This window comes from Rhinoderma darwinii, chromosome 11 (genome assembly GCF_050947455.1).
Source record: "Rhinoderma darwinii isolate aRhiDar2 chromosome 11, aRhiDar2.hap1, whole genome shotgun sequence".
In the NCBI taxonomy this organism is placed as follows: Eukaryota; Metazoa; Chordata; class Amphibia; order Anura; family Rhinodermatidae; genus Rhinoderma; species Rhinoderma darwinii.
Window position 1 is genome coordinate 18,272,557 of NC_134697.1, and position 27,842 is coordinate 18,300,398.

At 43.2% G+C, this 27,842-nt stretch overlaps 1 protein-coding gene across 1 annotated transcript in view; it reads right to left on the reverse strand.

Moving 5' to 3' along the window:
• The window catches only part of HPS1 (HPS1 biogenesis of lysosomal organelles complex 3 subunit 1), a 73,865-nt gene that overhangs the window by 14,429 nt on the left and 31,594 nt on the right, over positions 1 to 27,842 (reverse strand). The window contains exons 15-27 of the mRNA XM_075842711.1: positions 27,273 to 27,512; positions 26,998 to 27,132; positions 23,580 to 23,722; positions 20,998 to 21,106; positions 19,716 to 19,876; positions 17,944 to 18,046; positions 16,685 to 16,757; positions 15,390 to 15,451; positions 15,130 to 15,297; positions 12,215 to 12,394; positions 10,466 to 10,533; positions 7,078 to 7,209; positions 1,542 to 1,607 (exon numbers count right to left, since the gene is read on the reverse strand). Of these exons, the coding sequence (XP_075698826.1) occupies positions 1,542 to 1,607; positions 7,078 to 7,209; positions 10,466 to 10,533; positions 12,215 to 12,394; positions 15,130 to 15,297; positions 15,390 to 15,451; positions 16,685 to 16,757; positions 17,944 to 18,046; positions 19,716 to 19,876; positions 20,998 to 21,106; positions 23,580 to 23,722; positions 26,998 to 27,132; positions 27,273 to 27,512 (1,640 nt within the window). The remainder of the gene's footprint in view (positions 1 to 1,541; positions 1,608 to 7,077; positions 7,210 to 10,465; positions 10,534 to 12,214; positions 12,395 to 15,129; positions 15,298 to 15,389; positions 15,452 to 16,684; positions 16,758 to 17,943; positions 18,047 to 19,715; positions 19,877 to 20,997; positions 21,107 to 23,579; positions 23,723 to 26,997; positions 27,133 to 27,272; positions 27,513 to 27,842) is intronic.

Below are 27,842 nucleotides of genomic sequence, written 5' to 3' on the forward strand. Positions count from 1 at the left end.
ATACTACACCACACAGAAGAGCTGTCAGATCCTCTATACTACACCACACAGGAGAGCTGACAGATCCTCTATACTACACCACACAGGAGAGCTGACAGATCTTGTATACTACACCACACAGAAGAGCTGACAGCTCCTCTATACTACACCACACAGAAGAACTGACAGATCCTCTATACTACACCACACAGGAGAGCTGACAGATCCTCTATACTACACCACACAGGAGAGCTGACAGATCTTGTATACTACACCACACAGAAGAGCTGACAGATCCTCTATACTACACCACACAGGAGAGCTGACAGCTCCTCTATACTACACCACACAGGAGAGCTGACAGCTCCTCTATAATACAGCACACAGGAGAGCTGACAGATCCTCTATACCACGCCACACAGGAGAGCTGACAGATCCTCTATACTACGCCACACAGGAGAGCTGACAGCTCCTCTATACTACACCACACAGGAGAGCTGACAGCTCCTCTATACTACACCACACAGGAGAGCTGATAGCTCCTCTATACTACACCACACAGGAGAGCTGACAGCTCCTCTATACTACACCACACAGGGGAGCTGACAGCTCCTCTATACTACACCACACAGGGGAGCTGACAGCTCCTCTATACTACACCACACAGGAGAGCTGACAGATCCTCTATACTACACCACACAGGAGAACTGACAGCTCCTCTATACTACACCACACAGGAGAACTGACAGCTCCTCTATACTACACGACACAGGAGAGCTGACAGATCCTCTATACTACACCACACAGGAGAGCTGACAGATCCTCTATACTACACCACACAGGAGAACTGACAGATCCTCTATACTACACCACACAGGAGAGCTGACAGATCCTCTATACTACACCTCACAGGAGAGCTGACATATCCTCTATACTACACCACACAGGATAACTGACAGATCCTCTATACTACACCACACAGGAGAGCTGACAGATCTTGTTTACTACACCACACAGGGGAGCTGACAGCTCCTCTATACTACACCACACAGGAGAGCTGATAGCTCCTCTATACTACACCACACAGGAGAGCTGACAGATCCTCTATACTACACCACACAGGAGAGCTGACAGCTCCTCTATACTACACCACACAGGGGAGCTGACAGCTCCTCTATACTACACCACACAGGAGAACTGACAGATCCTCTATACTACACCATACAGGAGAGCTGACAGATCCTCTATACTACACCACACAGGAGAGCTGACAGCTCCTCTATACTACACCACACAGGGGAGCTGACAGATCCTCTATACTACACCACACAGGAGAACTGACAGATCCTCTATACTACACCATACAGGAGAGCTGACAGATCCTCTATACTACACCACACAGGAGAGCTGACAGATCCTCTATACTACACCACACAGGAGAGTTTCTTTAAGATCAAATTTTCTCTTGATCTCTTACTACTATATTAATGAGAGTTTATAACCAATACATTTAGGCAGAAGGCCTCTTTAATTATAGCATTTTAGGTCTTTAAAAAGGATATGTCACCATCGTAATGTTTCTCTTGCTCTTCACCAGCAGAAATTCCTTCCAGTCCATCAATTTCTCTCTGCAAAATGAAGACAAATAAATCTTTCCATCTACCGAATTCCCTTCCTGACTCTTGTAAAATCTCATAATCACCCTTTCAGGCATCTTATCGGCTTTACATATTATCTACAGCTATACAGGCTTCTTCAGTTATATTATTGCTGCTCATTTTTCATACATAAAAGCACAGTAGCAGCAGCCGCCAGACTTCTCCCTTGTTTCCTGCATTACATGATGCTGATAGAGAGCAGAGGATACAAAGTGATTTCACGGCAGATGCAATGGAGATCATTAAAAAAAAAAACAAAAAAAAACAAAAAAAACACAACACTGCTATATTTTTGCGTAGAATTGGTGCAGAAATGTGAATACTAGTTTAATATATGAACATCACTCTTCCCAGTTTTACATTAGGAGGACAGTTTTCGGTTTGTGGCCATGGCTGAAAATGGTGCAGCCAGAGGCGTAACTAGAAAAAGCTGGGCCCCATAGCAAACTTTTTAATGGGGTCATGAGCATAAATATTCACTAGCTCCGTGTGAAAGTTATAAAGAGCACCACATTCACCATATATATTTTATTTATGTAACATTTTTTGGAATAATGATTTTGTTTTCTGTGGGAAAATATTCTTTGAAATAAAATAGATAGGGTTAACGTGGGGATACAGTTAGGTCCAGATTTGTACAGAGTCCCAAGTTTTGGCATTTTAGCTTTTTACCAAAACATATTGAATATACGGTTATAAAATCAATATGGGCTTAAAGTGCAGACTCTCAGCTTTAATTTGAGGGTATTCACATCCTAATTTGAAGAAGGGTTTAGGAATTACAGCTTTTTAATATGTAGCTGCATCTTTTTCAAGGGACCAAAGGTAATTGGACAATTATCTCTTAAGCTTTTTAATGGGCTGCCTGGGCTATTCCCTCATTAACCCATCATCAATTAAGCAGATAAAGGGTCTGAAGTTGATTCCAGGTGTGGCATTTGCAATTGGAAGCTGTTGCTGTGAACCCACAACATGAAGTCAAAAGAGCTCTCAATGCAAGTGAAACAGACGATCGTTAGACTGAAAAAATGATGAAATCCATCAGAGAGATCGCACAAATGTTAGGAGTGGCCAAATCAACAGTTTGCTACATTCTTGAAAAAAATAAAAATAAAAAAAGGAGCGCATTGGTGATCTCGTGAGCTCCAAAAGGCCTGGACGTCCACGGAAGACAACAGTGGTGGATGATCGCAGAATCCTTTCCATGGTGAAGAAAAACCCCTTCACAACATCTACCCAAGTGAAGAACATTCTCCTGGAAGTAGGTGGATCAGTATCTAAGTCTACCATAAAGAGAAGACTTCATGACAGCAAATACAGAGGGTTCACAACAAGGTGCAAACCATTAATCAGCCTCAAAAATAGAAAGTAGTAACTACGCACACTAATTGTATATTCCGTTCAGTTAATTTCTAAAGTCACCGCCTGAATAGAACAATTAAAAGTAAATTTTATTAGTTAAATTCTAAAATTGGCTCTTGAAGCCCAAAATAACACATACAGGCACAGACATGTGGTCACAATTGAGAAATGTCTATGGGTGATGAGATTCCACTCATAGACCACGATCTCTCCTTATTGTATAAAACACTGAAACCACTTGCTGCAGAGTAATCCTACGTGTTTCAGTATCACAGATATACATGATACGTCATCAGGGCTTAAAGTATTTATGCCTGTTCGCACTGTTTTTGTGCGGATTCCACCTCCGTGCACGACTCTAATGCAATGGCGGCCACTGATTCTGATTTTCATAGATTTTTATAGCGCTGCCGGGGGACTGGAGCTCTAGTTGCACAGTTCTCTTTGAGTACGACACGACACTTTGTCATCTGACCGGCCCTGCTGTATTCTATGTACAAGCAGCAGTAGTACAGCGAGTACATAAGTGTCCATAGCCTTTAAATGATAAAATTCTACCTGCAGCTGCCACTAGAGGGAGCTCACTGTATAAGGACTTATACAGTTCCACTCAAAAGCAAGAATCAATCATGTTGAGATATCCTAATGGCAAGTGCCAAATCAGAAGTCAAAATCTACGATGTCATCTTTCAATGGGACTCCTAGACCTGTTAGAAAGGGTAGTGCCGACACAACAGCCCTCTGAGTGCTAGTCACTGACCAACAGGCCTCTGTAATTATTAATTTTTTTGTCTTTCCAACAACATATTTTCAGATAAGACCCTAAACCAATACATAACCAGAAAAAAAAACCAATAAAATTATACAAACAGAAAGAATTCATCATTCCCCACAAATCCCAAATGTGTCTAAACTCCAGATTATTGGTGTTTTTTTAGTCCAGCTGCAGGCATGTACTTTATCAAACTGCTGAATTCTAAAATATTGGTCTTATTTCTCATCCGGAATACTGATATTTTTCTTATTTCAGATAGATAGGTCGATAATTATCTCCCACTGCTTATAGAGCGCCAACATATTCTGGAGCACTGTACAAATTTTGTCAGTATTTACATCAGTTCCTGACCCCGATGGGGCACACAATCTAATTTTCCTATCTCAGACACCAGGGCCAATAACATAGAAAAAAACACAATAAGATAAAACATAGCCCAAGTGTGAAATATGGAGACTACCCCAGGATCCCTTGTCTCCTATCGGCCAGTATAAGTAAATGATAAATCAATAATGTTTAGTCTCAGCAGATAGTAGGTCCCAAAAAGTCCTTGGTTGCCGGTTTAACAAATAGCAGCGGGATAAACACTCCAAACCTCGCCGTCCTGCCGTGTCCTCTGCACCTCGCTCCTTTACTCGGACACTAGAGGTGCCTGTTGGTAGTCAGTTCTTCCAAAACACACTCTGGTGTTCACCTCCAGAACGTCCGTGGGTCCAATGAACCACTTGGTGCAAACAGATCCACACCTATGTTAAAAAACAAGGTGGACGCTGCGCCGAACCTTTGAGGTTGGTATTTCAGCACTCTTTATTTAACCCCCCTTAAGGACGCAGCCACTTTTGGACCATATGACACAGCCTCATTTTTTTAAATCTGACATGTGTCACCTTATGTGGTAATAACTCTGGAATGCTTTTACCTATCCGAGCGATTCTGAGATTGTTTTCCCGTGACACATTGTACTTTATGTTAGTGAAAAAATTTGGTCGATAAATTCAATATTTATTTATGAAAAACACCAAAATTTCTAAATTCAAATGTATCTGCTTGTAAGACAGATAGTAATACAACACAAAATAGTGACTAGTTAACATCCCCCATATGTCTACTTTATGTTTGCATCATTTTTTGAACATCCTTTTATTTTTCTAGGACGTTACGAGGCTTATAAGTTTAGCAGCAATTTCTCATATTTTCTAGAAAATTTCAAAAGGCTATTTTTACAGGTACCAGTTTAGTTCTGAAGTGGCTTTGAGGGCCTTATATATTAGGAACCCCCACAAATCACCCCATTTTAAAAACTGCACCCCTTAAAGTATTCAAAACAGCATTTAGAAAGTTTCTTAACCCTTTATGCGTGTCACAGGAATTAAAGCAAAGTGGAAGGGAAATTTGCAAATTTCATTTTTTTTGCAGAAATTCCATTTTAATCAATTTTTCCTGTAATACTGAAGGTTTTTACAAGAGAAACACAACTGAATATTTATTGCCCTGATTCTGCAGTTTTTTTTTAGAAATATCCCATATGTGGCCCTAGTGTGCTACGGGCCTGAAACAAAAGCCCCTAGAAGCAAAGGAGTACCTAGAGGATTTTTCGGCCTTCCTTTTCTTAAATCATATTTCAGGCACCATGTCAGGTTAGAAGAGGTCTTGTGGTGCAAAAAACATAAGGAAATCCCCCAAAAGTGACTCCATTTGGGAAACTACTCCCCTAGAGGAATTCATCTAGGGGTGTAGTGATTATTTTGACCACACAGGGATTTCATTAGAATTGGGCAGTGAAAATGAAAAATTAATTTTTTTTCCACTAAGACGTAGCTTTAGGTCAAAATGTTTCATTTTCTCATCAAATAAAGGAGAAAAAGCACCATAACATTTGCAAAGCAACTTCTCCAGAGTAGGGAAATACCCCATATGTGGTAATAAACCACTGTATGAATACACATCAGGGCTCAGAAGGGAAGGAGCGCCATTTGGCTTTTGGAGAGCAGATTTTGCTGGATTGTTTTTTCTGCACCATGTCGCTTTTGCAAAGCCCCTTGGGTACCAGTACAGTGGAAACTCCCCAAAAGGGACTCCATTTGGCAAACTACACCCATTGAGGAATTCATCTAGGGGGGTAGTGAGCATTTTGACCCCACAGGTGTCTCATAGATTTTATTACAAATGGGCAGTGAAAATGAAAAATTACATTATTATAATGATTATTATAGATATGACGTACAGTAGATATATACATATGACGTACAGTAGATATAGATATGACGTACAGTAGATATAGATATGACGTACAGTAGATATATGGATGTGATGTACAGTAGATATATACATATGACGTACAGTAGATATACATATGACGTACAGTAGATATAGATATGACGTACAGTAGATATATGGATGTGATGTACAGTAGATATATAGATATGACGTACAGTAGATTTATAATAATAGATATGGCATGCAGTAGATATATAGATATGATTTTCATACGTATCGGTTTGCATATTTCATATTTATCTCATGTTTTATAATTCTTGTGGCTCCCAACACAGGACTGTGGTTCAGTTTGCCCTGAAAGTACTACAGGTATTTTATGCCACAGTCCTGCACACAAAAAGCTGCTCAGCAGTGTAAATAATGGGGGCAGCACAACAATTCTCATTACAGATCTAATATTTTTTTCCTTAAAGTGAATCAGTCACCTCTCCTCATGTCGGTTTTAGTAAATACATGTATTCCCCATGAAACAACAATGCCAGAGCTCCTTTCCTTAGAACACTGCTTGTGCCGTTCCTCTGTTATTCCTCTTAAACATGTATGAATAAATTGACAACTGGGTGTCACCACTCCCCTTGTCAAAGCGGCGTGTCCCTGCACAGTGACACCTTGAGCACTGATTGGACTGTGTCAGTTGGTATAGGTACACACCCTCAACTAGTAACACCCAGTTGTCAATTTATTCATAAATTTCCAGGAGGAATAACAGAGGACCAGCACAACACAGAGCTCTAAGAAAATATGCTTCAGAATTGCTAAATTATGGGGGAGACAGACATGTCAGGAGAGTGAAAGGTCATCTTTAAAATGTGCACTTCTTTTGATATAGAAGGCCAGAATACAACCTGGACATACAATCTCCTGGATTATTCTTTTAATGCCTTTTGCCCACTCCCTAAATCTTATAACATTAAGTATTGGAGGAAATCCAGTAGAAAGCTATCAGTACCAGTGGTTAATTTCACTGTTTATCATACAATATGAAATATTTTATTCCGTTTATTCATGTAATCCACCACTACTTACTGAACTCGGTTCCTGACCCGGGTCTGTATATTGAGAGACAAGGCATGTGTTCCACTTATTGGAGAGGCAAGAAATAGCTGACGGTACACGGAGCAGAGCTGACGCTTTACATTTCCACATGCTTGAAGGAGTCTGTCGATAAAACAGAGGAATCATTAACCACATACGTCCTACTGTCACTTAAATCATTCAAGTTAGATTTCAAGGTCGTACAGTATGACCTCAGCGACATCGCAGAAAAAAACCTTTAATATAGTAATCACAACAGTTCCAGGTAAAGGTGTTGTATAAGATAGCTATGCATCCAATCACACACAAATGCTCAAAAGGCATGGCTGTCGGACCTCCACCGATCAGAAAGTGATGGAATATTCTTCGCAAAAATGAAAGTAGGAAAAAAATGCGCGTATAGATTTGTAAACCAGAATGCCAGAGTGGGGGAGAAAAAAAAAAAGTATGTCCAAATATCACCCAAATATTATACTTAATGATACAGTACTTCACTATATAAGCAGAGCAGGTTGTTCCATTAGGCACAAGAGGCCCACGCTGTGGGACAGCCCTGTGGGAAAGGGTGGTTGCTCCCCAAGGTCACGGACAGTTTGGGGTGTTTGTGCAGTAGCCTCCGTTCAGGTCTAACTTGAAGCTCCTGAACCCCAATCCAGTATCTGCAACAGGGCCCCTTGTACCATTTATAATACTGGTGTCTTCTTACGAGGCACAGGGGCTTTGGGACCCCTCAGGCACCAGGGCTCGGGTGTGACTGCTACTTCTGCACCCTCTACAGTACTACTATATACTTTTTACAATGTGGAGCCCAAAACGGACTTCCCTATTCAAGATGTGGCCTCACAAGGGATTTATAAAGGGGTAACATTACATCTGAATCACAGCTTTTTATATCTCTTTTTATACACCCTATTTGCTTTTGCAGCTGCTGCTTGACATTGAGTGCTGCTGCTTAGCTTATTTGTAACCAAAATACCCAGGTCATTCTCTTGCTCCGTTATCCCCAGTTTTATTCCATTTAGTGTATATACATAAATACTACATTTTGCCAAATAAACGGTGGTCTAAACTGGGATAACCCCTATAAATAATAGGTCATAAGGTGCCAATCATCTTGTGCCTATAGACTCCTAGATGTAAATCCAGTACTATACAAAGTATAAGGCAGGGTTTACACGTACGGCAGGATACAGCAGGGAATTTTACCACTATTGCTTCTAAAAATCCAATCCACCGCAATGGGAAGTTTTGTTGGTTGCCTCCTTTGAAGTCTTCTAGCCTCACGCCCTAGTTTATAAACACCTACTGAGCCATTATAGCGCAGAAGCTATTAAAGGGACGGATTCTCCATTGCGCTCCCATTAGGTTATCCAGATGTAGTAAGAACATACTTTTATTATGTCGTATTTCATAGAGTCACGGTGAGAAAAGCACTAGGGAAAAGTCATAAATCCAACCACGAACCTTAATCCAAGGCAGAACAATAACAGGGGATTTAAAAGCACCAGAAACAACACAGACACCGGGTTAATATAAGAAAACAGCGACATAAAAACGAGTAAAAAAAAACACACAAAATATTTGACAGTATCACTCGGTGATCTAAAAACAATCATGACTTTTATCTAGAATCATATTTTCTACTAAAATAAAAATTTTATGGCAACCACTTTACGCTTTACGGAAACAAACTGGGGAAGCATAGACTGCTGTAAATGAAATGTGTGAGTTTAATGCAGGAGAACGTTAAAGAATGCTTTCGAAAGCCAAAACTGAAATACTGCAGCTGCATCATCCGCGTGGGGTTGAATATTTCCCAATTGGAGTTAATCTTCACCTTTTATGTAGTTTCTCTCTTTTTCTGGTACAGAGCTCTAAATCCCCTGTATAAAGAGTTAAATGATAAAATTCTGTCTGCCTCCAGCCACCACTAGAGGGAGCTTAGGAAAAGAACCTACTGGTGGCAGCAGGCAGCCAGAATTTTATCATTTAAAGGGAATCTCTGCTTTGGACAATCCCTACTTGTTAGAAGGGTCCCATGACAAAATCGTCTCCCTGCTGGGACCCCTAGCGATCAACTGTAATCTGTCAGTGAGTGTTACATTTTCCTGCAGTGCCTCTACAGGAAAAATTAAGCATTACACAGTGTCCATTCATTGTACGGTCTGTGTAATGCAGGACAGGTCCTCCAGAGCTAAATACATTCTTTGAAACCGCTCTCCACTCTGGCCAAGAGATGAGGATCCTGAACTGAGGACCCCCCCGTCTATTAACGGAGAATTCCAGAATAGGGTGTATGAAAACGGGTTTTCTAAACTTGACAACCCTTTTAACATTCGAGGAGTTTGGAGCTTTACAATCAGAAAAAAGTTACTGGGCCAGATATAAAACTCATGAAGGCCTTAGGCAAAAATTATATCCCATCTATATTTTAAGAAGGAGGAAGAAAGAATAATAGGAGGAAATACTAAGAAATATTGCTGTATTATACCTCAATAATACCATCATACAGGAATATAGTACCATACAGTGGCCATATAATACTGCCATACAGTGTATAGATAATAAGTGTCACAGTGAATAAATAAGTGCCAGTACAGTACGATACAGTGCATAGATGGTCATACGGTTCATACAGAATTGTGCAATATAGTGCCAGTATAATACCATACAGTGCATAGATAGTCATACAGTGCATACACAATAGTGACATATAGTGCCAGTACAGTACATACGTAATAGTGCCGTAGAGTGCCAGTACAGTACCATACAGCGCCCACATTAAATAATATTATTCCGAATCTCACATTCATGGCATTTTTACACTGATCACGGAAAACGTAGCAGAACAACACTGCATATAAAAGTTGATGGCTGTGGTTTTTAGAACACAGTACCCTACAAGGTTTGCAATAGAAACTTTCCTATAAAAAAATACATCTTTCAATATTACAGCAAAAAATATATATAAAAAAAAATAAAAATCTGCATACTGTGCTTCTCCCAAATGTCCATTTTAGCTGGACATGGATGTTGTGTGCAGAGTACCTCAACTCCACGTTGGGGTTGCTGTCCATACGCCCTATTAGGGCATACGGGACCCGCTCTCCATTAGCTGGCGAGGAGAGCCGCAGCAAACAGCTGTAGTACATGGACGGCCATACATTCGAATACAGTAGCGGATATGTAATGTTACATTAGCCCTGCAGGGGAATAGTGTGGCCGACAGTCAGCAGGGTTTATGAAGCCGGACCTGCAGCGATTAGTGGATTGCCAGGCTCGCATCAATATAGAAATGGGTTGTGTACCCCCCCAATAGCACTGGATATTTCTCAGGGGTACATTCTGTTACTTACATACACGGCTCTCGGTCACTTACTCTGCTGGACTTGTGGTCTCATTTCTGGAGAAAGCTTTGCTCTTAAAGTCAAGCCAAAGGCTTTGTAACTAAAAGGATTAAAAAACATAAAAAATCATAATCACGAATTCAGGAACGTATAAATGCACAAAATTTGTTTTACAAATTCATTACAGAAAACTATTATGTAGTTAAACTGTTCCTCCATTCACTGTCTATAGGACTGCCGGAAATAGTCGAGCGCTGTACTTCACTATCTCAGGCAGTGCCATAGAGAATGAATGGAGCAGCAGAGCAGAAGCGCGAACTGAGCAAGTGATGGATCCTCATTAGGGCGGTTCGGGCGGCTGCCCGGGGCACAAGGCAAACCGCACGTGCCCCCTCATGCCCGGTGGTGTCGCTAGCACCGGAGGGGGCCCGATGCTAGCGACAGCCACATGCACTTGTATCGGAGTCCTCAGGACTCAGATACAAATGAATACTATAGGCTGCAGGCCACGTTAGGCCTCCAGCCTATAAGGCGCTAGGAAGACTCCCTTCTCAGGCCGGAGTGATGACGTCACTGCATCATGTCCGTCTGCGCTTGCGTCCAGCCCGGAGGTAGGGTAAGTAGAATATATATATTTTTTTTTAGAGGGGATATCGCTGTGTGGCCATATATACAAGGGTGGGGAGCACTGTGTGGCCCTGAATACAAGGGGGGAGCGCTGTGTGGCCCTATCTACAAGGGGAGAGACTTCTTTGTAGCACTATATCACTATATACAAGGGGTGAGCACTGTGTAGCCCTATATACAAGGGGGGGGGAGCGCTGTGTGGCCCTGTATACAAGGGGGGAGCGCTGTGTGGCCCTATCTACAAGGGGTGAGCACTGTGTAGCCCTATATACAAGGGGGGGGGGAGCGCTGTGTGGCCCTATCTACAAGGGGTGAGCACTGTGTAGCCCTATATACAAGGGGTGAGCACTGTGTAGCCCTATATACAAGGGGGGGGGGCGCTGTGTGGCACTATATACAAGGGGGTTGGAGACTGTCAGTTTGTAGGGACACAGCCCTTTGACAAGGAGAATCATAACACCCATTTGTTGATGTTTGCACAAAAAGGTAGTGTTAATAATAGTTACGGCGTGGCAAAGCGGCTGTGGAGAAGGGGGGGCCAAAGTTTGGGTAACAGCATAGAGCCTATGGTCTGCTTAATCCGCCACTAGACCTGCCTATCGATTCATTCAGAGGAACAGGACCCCCGTTCTCATGATCGGTGGGGGTCCCAGTGGTCGGACCCCCACCGATCAGCATGTTATCCCTTATCCTGTGGTTAGGGCAAAACTTTTAATCTTGAGATAACCCCTTTTAATCAATAATAAAAATAAAGTATTTGAGGATTTACTCAACTTTATAGATAGATGAAGTGAAATGTTCTTCAATTCAGAATTATGCTTTCAGATAGTTGGGCAGATCATTATCAACAAGCTGCATTAACTGAACCTATTGCACTACCTGAACTGCCAGATGTGTCTACTACTAACCTATATTCCCCTTGGATTCTGCTGGACTGGTCCCAGGAGTAACACATAGTACCACATATGATCACGAGTTCTGCTAAATTACAAACTCGGCTCTGCTGCATCTGACAAACTCATCTGAGCTACAGCTATATACTGTATGAGTTTGTCAAAATCATATAAATTGATCCACACAGGAAAATAGTGGAAAATCTTTTTTTCATCACCGGATCCATAAAAAATAGCATATACAATGCCAGCACCACTCACCTGAACTTCCCGACCACCAAGGCTTTTAACAAACCGATCCGTTCTTGGCTTCAGCTCTGCCATGATGGGATTTGACCGCACTACTTGGTGGATGTCTTGCCCCTCCAGGAGCTTCTTCTCCATTATACTGAATCCATCTAGCAGCTGGTACAGGGAGAGGGCGATGTGGCTCCCAGAGAACTGTGAACATAATGATTAAGAAAAGTATAATTATCAATTAAAGGGCAAAGCCATCATTTCTTCATTCTATTTTTTGTACGGTGCCATCTAGAACATTTAGGCTGGACACACGAGCATGTTCGGTCCGTAATGGACGGAACGTATTTCGGCCGCAAGTCCCGGACCGAAAACAGTGCAGGGAGCCGGGCTCCTAGCATTATCTATGACGCTAGGAGTCCCTGCCTCTCCGTAGAACTACTGTCCCGTACTGATAACATGATTACAGTACGGGACAGTTGTCCCGCAGCGAGGCAGGGACTCCTAGCGTCGTACATAACTATGATGCTAGGAGCCCGGCTCCCTGCAGTGTGTTCGGTCCGGGACATGCAGCCGAAATACGTTCCGTACATTACGGACCGAACATGCTCGTGTGAATCCAGCCTTACAGAGATGCTCCACTTTGACGATCAGCTGCATAAATGCAAAATCTAGCATCTTAGTCATATATCTTTATTACATTTATGCTGTTTTAAAGGGGTGATCTAGCCTCATCATAGACATTTGTGGAATATCCACAGGATATGCCATAAATCTCTGATAGATGCGGGTCCCACCCATGTAGAGAACGGGGGTCCCCCAACAATCTAGGCAGAGAATAAATGGGGTGGTGGCTGCACATCAGCATTGCTCTCCCCATTCGCTTCTATGAGAGTGAAGGAAACAGCTGCTATGGATATGCCACACACTTCTGTGATGGAAATTTCCCTTTAAGATAGTTTATAGTTGGTTTTTCTTTGACTAGAGTACAGAAACCTGTTGATATATGGAAACCATCAGCAAGTAGGTAAGCTTCTGATGGCAGATCTTATTATGGCTTTATTTTTATCCGTGTTATGGCTTGTGTACCTTATTACACCCTGCAACTCAGTTTATTAAAACATAAACATCAAAGTAGTCTAAGGCTTCATGCACACAGCCGTGCCCGTAATCACGACCTGCGATTGCAAGCACGGGCGGCCGCCATTTTCAGGCCGTGCTCCCATACAAAACAAATCGAAAAGTAGGACATGCTCCGTAATTCCTAGCACGGACACTCTTCCGTAGCAATACCGAAAGGTGTCCGCGGCCAATAGAACCGGGCGGGTCCGTAATTGTGGACCGTATTGCGGTCCGCAATTAAGGAGTTTTTTTACGGTCATGTGCATGGGGCCTAACTGACATATAAATAGTTTCAGAGGATATTCATTGAGGTTTCAGAGGGTATTAAATTGTTAGGCTGGATTGACACGGTCTATTTGTAAAACCCCATTCAGAAATGGCGTATTTGCCGAGGGCTTAACATTGCAAAGGGTTAAATCTGCATGTAAAAAAATTTGTATTATGGTCTTGATTTTGGTCTAGATTTTAAGGCTGGTTCTATTGCAGGTTGTCTCACCACAGACAACCCATTTCATATGAGAGCTGCCAGGCGATCAGTTGATTGCCATTGGTCCGTCTCCCGGGGAAGTCGCAACTCGACATTTACATGGAGTATTACACGACGGCCATTCAGATCGGCTCTCCATTCCGGCTTATAGAGGAGGGTCCCCTCTATGACGTCCATATGCCCCAATATGGCCGATCGAATCTTTTATGCGGCAAAAAATAGTCGGAAGCACGTCGACCTGTGTGATCAGTGAGATGTGCTTTATTTTTTTTATAAAACAATGTATTATGGGATTTTAGGCATGTTTTACATTTTTACTTTTTGAGATACAGCTTCTCGGCGTCCTGTATCCATATAAGCTGAATCTTGCCAACAAAGCCGAATCCGTTCATGAACTTAGATGTGATTGTTTTTAGCTGGATACTACATGACCTGCATTCACCAAAGCCGTCACTCCAGCTGACCTGACTGATTCGCCTTTGACGGCAAGATACAGCTTCTATGTATACAGGATACATAGAAGCTGTATCTCAAAAAGTAAAAAAAAAAAAATAATTCTTAGAAAACAATTTCAAACTTGCTTAAAATCCCATAATACTTAGTTTATTAAAACAAAGTCAAAGTGCAAATGTTTACATATCCTTTATTGATCGTTGCTTTTTGTGAATGGTGCAGACGAGCGCCGATCGACAAGTTGTATTGTTAATTGACCCTCGTTGAGGGTGGTTAAACACGGGTGATATCTGCTCATGTAATACCCCCTTTAGGTATTAACCAAATCAGACTCACAGTAGGAGACAATTATGTACCTAATAAGAATTTCCAGATCCATCAACATCAGCTTTTTGACTGTTTTCTGATCATTTTATTCTACATTGAAAGAATATGTATTACAAGATGCTCCAGACTAAAGAGCCCGTGGTAATTACTGGTGGAGGTTCACTTTAAATTGATCACATTGATCTAGTCAGACCCTTTTGCCAGGGCTACACGGAGACTTTTTGTAGCGCGGTTGATAGTTTTGAACTATTGAGCTACAAATGAATACACTGAGTTGCATGAAATCTTGTGGCCGTTCAGCTGTCAATCAAGAGTTAAAAACCAATAAGTAGCAGCTACAAAAAGTCTAGGTGTAGCCCTGACCTTTATGCGGAGTTAGACAAAACATTGGAGATAGAGTGTCATGGGTATATCGAAGTTATCCTTTATATATTATGCCCAATTTCACGCAACCCAATTTTGAACAGAACCAGATTTGATGCATTTTAGAACTACCCTCCATTCTACGTCATGCGCACATTTCATCAGCTTGATATACATTGCTTGTCACCTTTGTCAAAAGAACCAGAGACATCCCATGCCACAGAGGTAAGCAGTAAAAAGAATGAGGCATCATGGGGCAATAACCCTCTCGCAAGTTGGCATCCAGAAATACCCGCCTCGTGTTGGTAGATTCCGGCACAGGGCCGACCAGAGTCTTCAAACTGTCCTCCGCAATCTTAAGAAGAAGAATAAATCAGCCGCATTACCCCCGGAATTTCTCATTCGTGACTAATGTTACACTAAAGGGGTACATGACAGAAACTCTACCTGGATTTCGGTGTCCCCAAAACTAGACACAGACGAATCGTCATCCCTCCAGCTGCCACCACCTTCCCAAATACAACATGAAGGTTAGTGATAAAGACATATAACTTGTGATTTAATATGAGCAGGTCATTCACGGGTGCGAGACGATATATAACGTGAACGCAAATGACTATATAAATAAACCACCTGTTGTAGTATGTGCTACTTCACCTCGGACCGTGCCTTCCATTAAAATGAATGGAAACCCTAAAGGGAAGGTGTTTGCATTTCTAGCTCTTAGGGTATGTTCACACGGCCTATTTTTAGCCGTTTTTCGGGCCGTAAACGCTCAAAAAATGGACGAAAAATCGGAAGCAGAACGCCTCCAAACACCTGCCCATTAATTCCAATGGGAAAACGGAGTTCTGTTCCGACGGAGCATTTTTCGCAGCGTTTTTTTACGCGTAAGAAAACCGCCGCGAAAAAGAAGTGCAGGACACTTCTTGGTACGTTTTTGGAGCCGTTTTCCATAGACTCGATTTAAAAAAGCTCCAAAAACGGCCGTAAAAAACGCTCCGAAAAACGCCGTGAAAATCGCGAGTGTCTCAAAAAACTTCTGAAAATCAGGAGCGGTTTTCTCTTGAAAACAGCTCCGTATTTTGAGACGTTTTTGACTCTGCGTGTGAACATACCCTTATGGTGCATGTGGGCCATCATGTGGACATAGGGGTGGCCTTACGTTTGATTTCCTTTCCAAGTGTGTAAGTATGAGAGTAACATACACAAGAACAAGAGATACAGAGGGAAGAGGAGGATGAGTGCATACTTCAATACAGGAGGGTGACCGAATGACCAGAATATTCAACTCGATAACTTAAAAATGGCCAACTATGGTTGCAACTTCCTGTGCCCAATTACAGTAGTAAACACAGCTCTGAAGCACAAACTGCTGCTGCCATATGTGAAATATGGTGCAAACTAAGAACAGGAACATTCAAAGAGGTTCTCAGAAAGATCATTCATCACCGGCAGCCCCATAGAAAGTGAATGGAGAAGTGGCCGAGCATGCGCAGTCCATCTCTATTCATCTAGGGCACTCTGGAACCCCATTCTCATCGATCGGACCCCCTCTGATCAGACATTAACACATATCCTTTGGATATGCGATACATGATTTTTATGAGAAAACCCCTTTGATGTAATGTTTTTATATTTGGCTGCAGTGCAATTTAACTGAAATTTTATGCACAATTTATTTAAGTTGTGTTTAAGTTTTTTACGATTTTTTTTCCTAAAATCTGATTTATGACACTCACCTAAGCTGCTTGTGTTGGGGGAGGGGTCTGGAGTATAATATTCTTCGGAGGCTGCATTGTCTTCTGTGCTCTGTTGTAATAATAGAATGGGTTAAATGACAGTGTTAATGGCCATTATCGTGGGGGGGCATTTAAACCTATATAATATCATAGCTTGTAGACGCAGCCTTTGTGACTACTGTGGCAATACAAGACTAAGGCTACATAGCGGCTTTGGTCGTAGGACACGAAGAACGCAAGGTCGCATTGGCAAATTTCATGTAATGCTTGCGAGGGTGGTCACGTTATGGACGTTGCGAAAAATCCAAATTTCTGGACGCAGATTACAAGCAACTTTACCAGCATACACTTCAACGCAAAGGCCCTTTTACACGGGCCAATGGTTGGGCCAACAAGCGTTCATATAAACGCTCATTCACAATCATTGCCCTGTGAAAACGTTTGATCATTGGCCGATCAAGTTTATTACGCGGCCAATAAAATGGTCATTAGTCGGCGTCACATCTCTCTAGGTAACCAGGAGATGCGCTGCCGACACGATGTAAGTGCTTAGGGGGAAGAACGAGCGTATTAATGACCTTCGTCCCCATACATTACTGATCATTGCTCCTGGTAACTGGTGCAAACGTGTTTTGTGGTCATTTGGCGCTCGTTTTTATGGCAAATATCGGGCCATCTAAAAGGACCTTTGCGTTTTGTCAGCGATTTTTTTTCGGGTGTCTTTTGGATGTGATAAATCCTAAATGTGACTTCAACGCAACATCAATTGCACACATTTTTGGACTTGTATGCGACCAAAGCCTAAGGGTATGTGCACACAATATCGACAATTACGGTTGAAATTACGGAGCGGTTTTCACTAGAAAACAGCTCCTGCATTTCAGACGTAATTGCTCGTACTCACGTTTTGCGAGGCGTCAATTACGGCCGTAATTTGGAGCTGTTCTTCATTGAAGTCAATGAAAAACGGCTCAAATTACGTCTCAAGAAGTGTCCAGCACTTCTTTGACGAGGCTGTTATTTTACGCGCCGTCTTTTGACAGCGACGCGTAAAATTACAGGTCGTCGGCACAGTACGTCGGCAAACACATTGAAATGAATGGGCAGATGTTTGCCGACGTATTGGAGACGTATTTTCAGGCGTAATTCGAGGCGTAAAACGCCTCCATTACGTCTGAAAATAGGTCATGTGAACCCAGCCTTAGTGTAGCCCTAGCCTTAGACCACTTCCATATAATTTTAATATAAAGCAGCTTTACCGGGACATTCTTCTCCTCTAGTATATTGATTCCGGGGTACAGATCCTGGACTATGAGAATCAAGGAAAGGAGATCTGCAGGTCTCAGTGAACTGGCGTATCGACTGTATATATTTATAAGAAATAACAGTTAGTAAAGCATTCATAATGGTTTATACACACAGATATATATATATATATATATATATAAAAAAAAAATGTATACTGATAGACATGCTCCCCGCACAATACCCCACCCTAATGTCCTAGTCAGCGGGACACCTGGAGCAGTATTCAGCTGGAGGAACTAGTGAGAATTATGGCTAGGATATGCCACCAGTGTCTGATAGCAAGGGGTCTGATTGGAGGGTTCACAATAGTCAGACCTCTGCCAATTGGACTTTGTTGGTATGAAGTAGTAGTATAGTGTACTTTTAGCAATATAGTAGTATAGTCTATTTTTAGCCATGTCTCTTTGGTGGGGGAATCGACTGCTGGGACCACCAAGGATCACAAGAGCTGGACTGCAATACCAGACAAACTGGCTGGAAGAGAGCAGTGTCGTGTCTAGAACATGTGCATAGGGACTAGGGTGATCCACCAAGCGACACATCCCTATTGTCCCCGGTGGTTGGGTGCTTACCAACATGGACGGCCTTATGGGTGTGCGACCTGTGCATTTGCTTAAGGGGAACTACCCATAGCCCAGTCCTATGGTTTGCGACCATCAGGATTTTTAATATTAAACATCAATAGTATTTAGACATTGAAGGAGACGGTTATTCGGTCACTGTATGCTAATTTTTTTGGGAACTTCTGGCATTTTACAGAGCGGTTATTCGGTCACTGTGTGTTAGCTCTGTAAAATGCCTAAAGTGTTATTTGGTTACTGTATGTTGGTATTATTTGAGTATTTTATAGGTGATATTCACTTATCTAGAAATGCTACTTAAATTTAAACTCTGGGCAAATTTTCATAGTGAGTCAAATGGAGTTCTTAGGATCACGTAACATATCGGAACATTTAATTCTTTCACTTTGGCCCCTTAATCGCAAGTTTCCAAGCTGCTCTGTATACTATAGGTTCTTATCACCACAGGAAATAACTAAATGGCTGCATGTTACGGAGCTGTACAGGATACGTGGCAAAACAACGCCCCCTTTCTAACATCACCTCCTGCTATGCAGCTATTGGCTGAAGCTGCATCTTACAGACTTCCTGTTCTGCCCGCCCCCTGCATGCGCTCTGCATACAATCCTGGTATTAATGAGAGATCTCATTGATAACAGTATTAGGTGTAGGCTGAATGTAGGTATTAAGGACTGGCAGAGCAGGAAGTCTGAGAGGTGCAGCTTCACCCAAAAGCTGCAGAGCAGGAAGTGATGTCAGAGAAGGGCATGTCATTTTGGCAACGGTTACTTGTCCAATGTATGGCACGGTTATTAGGGCACCATATTGTTTGGTATAGGTATACTGTATGCCAGTACAACAGCAGGGGAGGGTATATACTGACAGAAGGTACCGCGCAGAACACTATCCAACAGAAGGCGGGCTCCGCTCACTAATCATATTGATGGTATATGCTCCAACAGCAATAATAAAAATCAGAAAACCCTTTAAACCCCATTGACACTGCAAAGAAGTTTCTGTTAAAGGAAATCTGACATAACAGATAGGCAAAGGGACATTTATATCAGTGACAGTGTGAAAACTCACGTCAGCGACACCAGATTTATTACAGGCTTACATTTGGTGAAAATTTATGCCAATTTTACCAAGGTTACAGATCACACCTGGAGAAAAGTGCCAGAAGTTTGGTGTTGACCAAGATGAAGGCATGTAGGACTTCCTCGCCACCTCGCTCGTTGCTGCTGTTAATGTACTGCACAATCTGCTTCTCAAGGAACTCGATACATTGCTCGCAAAGCTTCGGGTGTATCAGACGCTCTACAGCCTGTGAGGAGAAAGATTAACCGCTGAAGTAAGCCCTCGCTAGGCTCTCAGTACAGTATGTACGGATGTAGCAGAGCTAGTTGTGTCTTTCACTCAGGGGGGTTAACCGTCACTATTCTAGCCCTATGCCAATATATTAACAAGTGGTCTGGTTTACAAATCCTGTATTAAGGAAATTCTGAGTTAACAGAGAGGGGTCTCCCATTCAGGACTCTGATCCCCCAGCCGGAGTAGAGAGCGGCTATAAAGAACGTCTCTTTCGCTGGAGGACCTGGCATGTCTGTGCATTACACAGTCTATTGATTTTAATATGTACTGTGTAATACTTTATTTCTCCAGTGGTGGCACCGCATGGGAAATAAACACTTACTGCCCGGTTCTCCCGATCGATTGCTGCTGATCAATGGAGGTCCAAGTAGCAGGACACCCTGTGTTCAACTTAATGTCCGGGGACTCTTCTAAAAAAATAATTGTGCAAAGCGGACAACCCCTTCAATTAACCTCTACTCATTGTGCAGAAGGGGGAGTGTAGGGGTCAATCTGGTAATGTAGTGGTTAAAAACCATTGCAGTACTGGGTGTGTGAGTTCTGATAGCGAGCAATGGAAGTTGTTATGTTTTCCTTAAGTCTTTGTGTGTTTCTTATGATACTGGAAAGTTTATTACATTTGTAGGACAGCGACTCTAGTGTTTATGTGGTGATTTGCACTGGAAATGATCAGTTCACGCATTTCTTGGTCTTTTTCTGCAGCAACGTACTTCTGTATTCAAACACAATGGCCGTCAGTGTTCTGTAATGTCTATATAGACTCCTCTACAAGAAGAGACATATGAGCTCGTCATAGTCAACACTCCCTGACATTTAGAAAATGTTGTAAATATATTAAAGGGGCCTCAGCTTAAAAACAAACATCTAATGGTTGTCTAATGTAGTCAGAGGCTGAGGCTGCTCTTTAGTCCCCCATGCTTTACACTGAAGCGGTGGCTAGCAAGTTTGAGACGGACTTCCAAAAGGAAGATTAGCTCTGTACCTCTCCTGAAACCCCTTTTGCATTTCTGGTAGGTGAAGGTTATTCGGGATCGCCGGTATTACACTAGCAATAAAGCGGTGTGACTCATTCACCTCCACTGCGAAGCTTTGGTCTTCATGCTGCAATCGGCTGTACGTCAGGAGCAGACTCTGAAACGTCTTCCACACGAGGTTCCGCTGATCTGAATCTGGCGGCCGCAGTCTGCATTGGGATAAACACACACATGTCATTCCAGGGTATAACCTTCCTCAGTATTCGCTCCGGTCACCAGTGTGTACTGATGTATTACAGGCCGGCAAGAGGAATCTAGCTTCGATATGCTCGGTATTCTTAAAACGTAATAAAAATTCATAGTTTATATCGGCCTTAAAGGGGTATTCCTGAGATTATAGGAGCGGTCTGGATTTATGTAAATAACACATTCATTGAATGATCAAAAAAAAAAATCAGCGATTGTCTAAAGTAAACCATACCCATAAAAAAAACATGGCTGATAGCTATCTCCCCCGACCTCTATATAAACATGCACCCTCCACTGCGGGTGTCTGATCATTCAGTAGGGGGGGGAGACAAGGCGCTGCCAGACGCTACTCCCAGGAGAAGAAAGGAGAGGACATGTTGTAATCCAGAACGACATTCGGAAGACCCCATTACAGCCACCAACATTTATCTAATGTGTATGGGCTTCTTAATACTGCGTACTTTTGCAAGATCTTTCGCTTGCTGTCAGTGAATGGAAACATTCAGAGGCTGAAAACCTATTCTGATCATTTTCTGATTACACAGGCACAGTACATAGTTCATAGTATTCTGATGCACTTAAAAAAACTTGCACTTGTGTGAGTTGGGTATGATCAGCATAGGTTGAGCTTCTTGAGATTATTCCATTCACTGACAGCAAGTAGAGAGCTTGGAAATACTGAGGGATTTATACTTTTCATTATAAAGAAAGTTTGATAAAATCAGGAAAGACTTAACTTTCCTAACATGTCAATAAGTCAGATTGAGGGAAGGGGGGATTGGGGGATGGGACCCAACGCCTAGTCTTGGTGTACAGTGGCATTTGCAATCACTCTCCTTTTTTGTGAATAGGAGCGAGTACACTCCGAGGCCTTCAGAGCTGCCATTCCATTCAATGAAGAGTGACGGTGCACGTGTGGCCACTTTTTCACCTCTTTCTTGGCACAGGTTGGGGGTCTGTCATAAAATGTAAAGGGGTATTCCGGTTTCAGAAAACAAAATGTTCTTCTTTGTATAATGAATTTTACAATTTTCAATATACTTTCCTATCAATTTCTCCCGGTTTTCAAGACACAACGATGCACAGCTTGTTACAGCACGTGAATCGGAGCGGTGTCTTGTAACAAACCCTGCACCTGTGTGTCCATCACATGACCGGGACTGCCGTTCATCCACTGGAAGAAAAAAATAAATAAAAATGGAGGTTCCTTTTAAAATGACAACAAGCAGAAATTTTGAAAACCGTGAGGAATTGATACAAGAGCATATTGGAAAATTGGACATTTTCTGCAACTGGAAATCCGTTCCATTCACCTGAATGTGTTTTTTTCTGCGGCAGGTGCATGGATTTCTGCAAGTTCCATTCAGATTAATGGAACAGATTTTCAGTTGCAAAAACTTTCTGCAGAAAAATCTGCCACGTGTGACTGCACCGTAAGGCCCTGTTCACACAGTTTTTTTGCAGGCAGAAAATTCGACCTCAAAATTCCACCATTGAGTGCCGTGGGCAAAAACCTTTTCACTGCCTCCCATTGATGTCAATGGGAGGTCAGAGACGTAAAACGCCTGAAGATAAGTGACACGCCCTCTTTTTCCGCGAGACAGTTTTACCGCTCGCGGGAAAAAAAACGCATCCAATGGGAGGTGTTTTTGGGCGCGTTTTCCGAGTCACAAAAACTCAGTGGGCCTAACAATTGTTTGCTGAAAACGGACAACATCTTTAACTGCTGGAAAACGTCTTCAGCGAGAAAAACACGTTTTACGCACTTTTGATACAGGTGGGACTTACCATGAAACACTTTATTATTAGGTACAGCAAGAAACGGAAACAAAAAGAGAAAGGAAGTTAAAGTGGGATTTCAAGACGTGGCTGTAGACCATAAGCAGGACAAACGTGGCGGATTTTTTTTGCGGAAACCCCTTCTACACTGGACAGGGAGAACATCCAGAACACAATGATCATGCTACGGATTTAAAAGTCCCCGGCACGCTCCGATTTCCGTGCGGAAAACGTTTAGCAGCACGTGGATGAGATTTGTTCAAATCTCATCCACATGGCTACTAGTGTAATCCACACCGAAAAATCTGCGCCAACGCCGTCTCGTTCAGTGAACAATTCAAGTACATATTTAAAGGGGTTTTCAAGGTTTTCCATTGATGAGGGTCCGACCTCCAGGACCCCCACTGCTGAGCAGAACGAAGGGGCAGCAGTATTCGCAGGAGCGCCATGGCCCTTTTAATGCAATCCCCGACACAGCGACGTACATACGCCAGTTCTGCTCATCATGGGGGTCCCCGCGTCGGGATCCACACCAGTCGTACATTCCTGGCGTATGCCGAGTATAGGCTATCATTGCATGGGAAAATGCTCATTAAAACACCAACAGGACCCATGTTTTGCATTTCTAGATGGAGATTTCGTTACTAGACGTACTCTTTCTTGATTAGTTGATTGTCTAAAGTGACCAAGCCAAAGTGAACTTCAGTGAGTCTCTTCAAGACATAAATCTTCCTGCGCAAGTCGTCCTCGTTTTCTGCTCCGTCCCCATTGACAGCAATGAACAAGCATTCTCCAAACTGCACAGATAATATAGACGCTGGATTAGATCAGATTACAGGAATACCGGACGGATGTATGAAAAGTAGTGCCGACCAAAACTGGAGAGGTGGCCCATAGCAACCAATCTAAACGCTGCTTTGAAAAAATGAATGCGGACATCTGATTGGTTGCTATGGAAACATCTCCAGTTCTCGGCTGCACTATAAACATAAACAACCCAATCTATACGTGATAATATAACAAAATGCAAACATGGTGACCTTCTAATGAGAAGCTATTCCACTTTCTAATATGCCATGTGTTTCAATTCATCACCATCTTCGCAATCTCTGCTTGCTGTCATTGAATGTAAACATCCTGGCTCACATTCTGGGACTAAAAACCCTACATACTTAGTCCTGCTCACAGCTAAGGGTTTGCTTCACTTGTTTTTCAGCATTTTGCCTGCACTTTCGGGGCGTAACTATAGGGGGGCAGGGGTTGTAGTCACACCTGGGCCCTGGAGCCTGCAGGATCCCAAATGTCCCACAACAAGACACCAGTATGCAGGGCAGGCTCCAGGTTTATGTGGGCCCTTGGGTGAAAAAGTTAAATGGCAGAAAACATCACTTTGTGCCCCCCATTAAGACATTAGGCCTTGTTTATGCCCCCATATAGAAGTTAGGCCCCCAGTTTGTACCCCCATAAATTTAGTGCCCTCTGTAGATAGTGTCACACAGCCCCGCTCCTCCCAGGTAGTGCCACACAGCCCCCCTCCTCCCATGTAGTGCCAAACAGCCCCCCCTCCCCCCAGGTAGTGCCAAACAGCCCCCCTCCCTGCTAGCACCTTTGGGGTTCCCTCTAGGAGTGGAATCCCCAGCCAGAGCATTGCCGACGCTCTGGCTGGGGATTCTGCTTCAGGAGAAGCCCCTGACGCCACTGTCCATATACGGACAGTGTTGTCAGGGGCAACCCCAGAGCCATAGTCCCGGGATGAGCACTACTAGCACTTTGCCTGGGACCAGGGGCATAGCTAAAGGCTCATGGGCCCTGGTGCAAGAATTCAGCTTGGGCCCCCCTACCCCTCCCATACACCATCAGACCCCTGCGCACGCCTATGCCCAGCTGCCTTGCCCGACAGACCCCATGAATGCCCCCACAGTATAATTCCCCCACAGTATAATGCCACCACACGGTAGAATGTAACTCATAGCTGCCCCCACAGTATAATGGCACCACACATAATGCCGCCCATAGCAGACCACCACAGTATAATACCACCATAGCTGCCCCCCCACAGTATAATGCCACCATAGCTGCCCCCCACAGTATAATGCCCCCCATAGCTGCCCCCCACAGTATAATGCCCCCCATAGCTGCCCCCCACAGTATAATGCCCCCCATAGCTGCCACATACAGTATAATGCCCCATACAGTATTATGCCCCCATAGCTATCCCAGACAGTATAATTCCCCCCATACAGTATAATGCCCCCCATACAGTATAATGCCCCCCATACATTATAATGCCCACTCAGCAGCTACCATATGAGCCCCCCTACCATACCAAATATAATGCCCCCATATGTATGTACCTAATAGAAAAGTAATAACATAATTACTTACCTATCCCAGTTCCCACGATGGGTGGAGGATCCTTCTCCTCCTCTGCACTGTGCTGTGAGTGACTCGGCGCAGACAGGTGCGATGACGAAACTACATCGCGCCTGCATGCACTGAGCTGCTCGCGGCACAGTGAATGCTGGAGCAAGGACACAGCATTGAAGCAAACTGAATGTGCATCCTTGCGATGCAGATTCAGTTGGAAGTGGGACCAGCATGGTCAGCACTGTGTGGCAACGCTAGCCCTGCGGGCCCCCCTGGCTTAAGGGTCCGGTTGCAATTGCGACCCCTATAACTACGCCACTGCCTGGGACACTGTTACGCTCCTGACAACACTGTCCAAATATGGACAGTGATGTCAGGGGCTTTCCCAGAGCTGGAGTCCTGGAGCAGAGCCACTAGCGCTCTGCTTGGGACTCCTCCTTGTATCACGTTCTATATTTTGGCTGTAATGCCGTGACGACGGCAGCGGTCTCACCCAGCGGCCGAGTGGGACCCCCCCAATTGTAGTGGGCCCCGACACTTGCCAGGGTTCCGACGCCAGCCCTGCCAGTATGGCACATGGTACGTAGGGGCCCTTTTACAGATTTTGAACAGGGACCCAGGAATCTAAAGTCACAACACTATGTGCACTGATACATTGTAACAAAACCAGGACAGGAGAGTTTGCCACACATGTACAGACACTATTATAGTTTACTGGTGAATATAGCAGCATAGGGCCAGACTTAGGGGTTGCTCCGTGAACATCAGCTGCTCCTGCTAGAGGGGGCACCACAGATGGCCTGGTACCTGAGGCTTGTAACCACCAGGAATCTTAATATTAAAGGGGTTTTCGCATAATCAATATTGATCACATATCCTCAGTATATGTGATACATTTCTGATTGGTGGGGGTCAGACTGCTGGGACCCCCACCGATCCCAAGAGCGGGCTAGCCTTGCCGTCCCTGTGTGCCCCATATGAATGGAGCGGTAGTGCGCATGCTCGGCCACCACACCATTAATTTTCCATAGGGCTGCCAGAGATAGCCAAGCAGCAGCCCCATAGAAAGTGAATGGAGTGGTGGTCGAGCATGCGCACTACCGCTCCATTCATATGGGGCACACAGGGACGGCAAGGCTAGCCCGTTCTTGGGATCGTTTGGGGTCTCAGCGGTCGGACCCCCACCAATCAGATATTTAATTGTTTAGTAGTATTATTTAGACGATGAATGTCACGGTTATTAATGACTTATGTATGTAGCTGTTATTTGGTGACTGTATGGTGGTATTATATGGGCACTGTATGGTAGAATTTACTTAGACATTGTGTGGCACCACTTCTTATGCCCTCTACAGTATATTAGTTTTGCGGTGTATAGTGGTGTTGGCACTGTATAGCATTGTTATTTAGGCAATTGTATGGAAATATTTTTTGGGCAATGTATAGCTCTCGTACTTGGGTACCACACTGTGTTATAGACCATAAGAAGGGGGAAGGATTAGGGCATCATCTAATGTAAGGCCGGACCTTATGCAGCGGGGTCTTAGAAATATATCTTGGTGCGGTACACAAACGACTGCCTTATCTGATCCCGTCCGTTACAGAAGACGGAGTCTAAAGCCTTTGTCATAACCTATGTAGACTAAGATGGCAGCAGAGGACATAAAATAGTCCTATCTGGTCTGGCACCCCAAAATTGACATACCATGTGCAGCACACAGAGGTGGCCATTCTCAGCAGTGAAACATGTATACGTGTCACCGATCTTCTCCAGTAACGTCACACAAGAGATGATCAGAGGGGCAAAAAGGGTATTGATGCTGTCACCAAAGTTCGGAGACTGTAGAAAAAACAAATAAATACATTTCTGGTTATCTTATATGGCATAAGTTCTGCTAACTACATAGACAACAGTTTATATGAGATGATACAATCTTCCACACTCTGGTGCAACGTATTGTTAAACACTACATCTCTCACAATGCACCACAGCTGAACAATTGCATGGAACCAGCCACCGGCTGCAATGTGATAAGACTGAGAGCTAACAGGAAAACAGCTCTTCATGTGAATGAAGACGACCAGGTAGAACATAGGATTGGCAGAAGTGGTGAATTTGAACTTCTTCAACATTATCTGTAGACAAGAACTGAAACATGAACTAAGCTTAAAGGCCATGTCCAGCATTTCATCCAATTTTGATTTATTGTTACAATGCATCTAAAGTTAAAAAAAGAAGCAACGTTGCGAATCATCTGAATTAAAAATGTCCTATTGTTTTGGGTCTACAGCCCCTATACAGGTCTATATGTTTCCATGGTAACAAACGGAAAACCCTTTGTAGTCTGATCAGTTAGAGGTGGGTTCACAAACGAACCAGTAATTGTAGTATTTGTTTAATACTTTTTTAATGAACACGGTGGGGCTTTCTCACAGTGGTGATTGTACCCCTGTTTATGGAGAGTTAGCAAATAAAATGTATACGTTTTACTCATTTATCACTTCAGTGAATCACAATTGTCTGTTACCATGGAAACATATAGGCCTGTA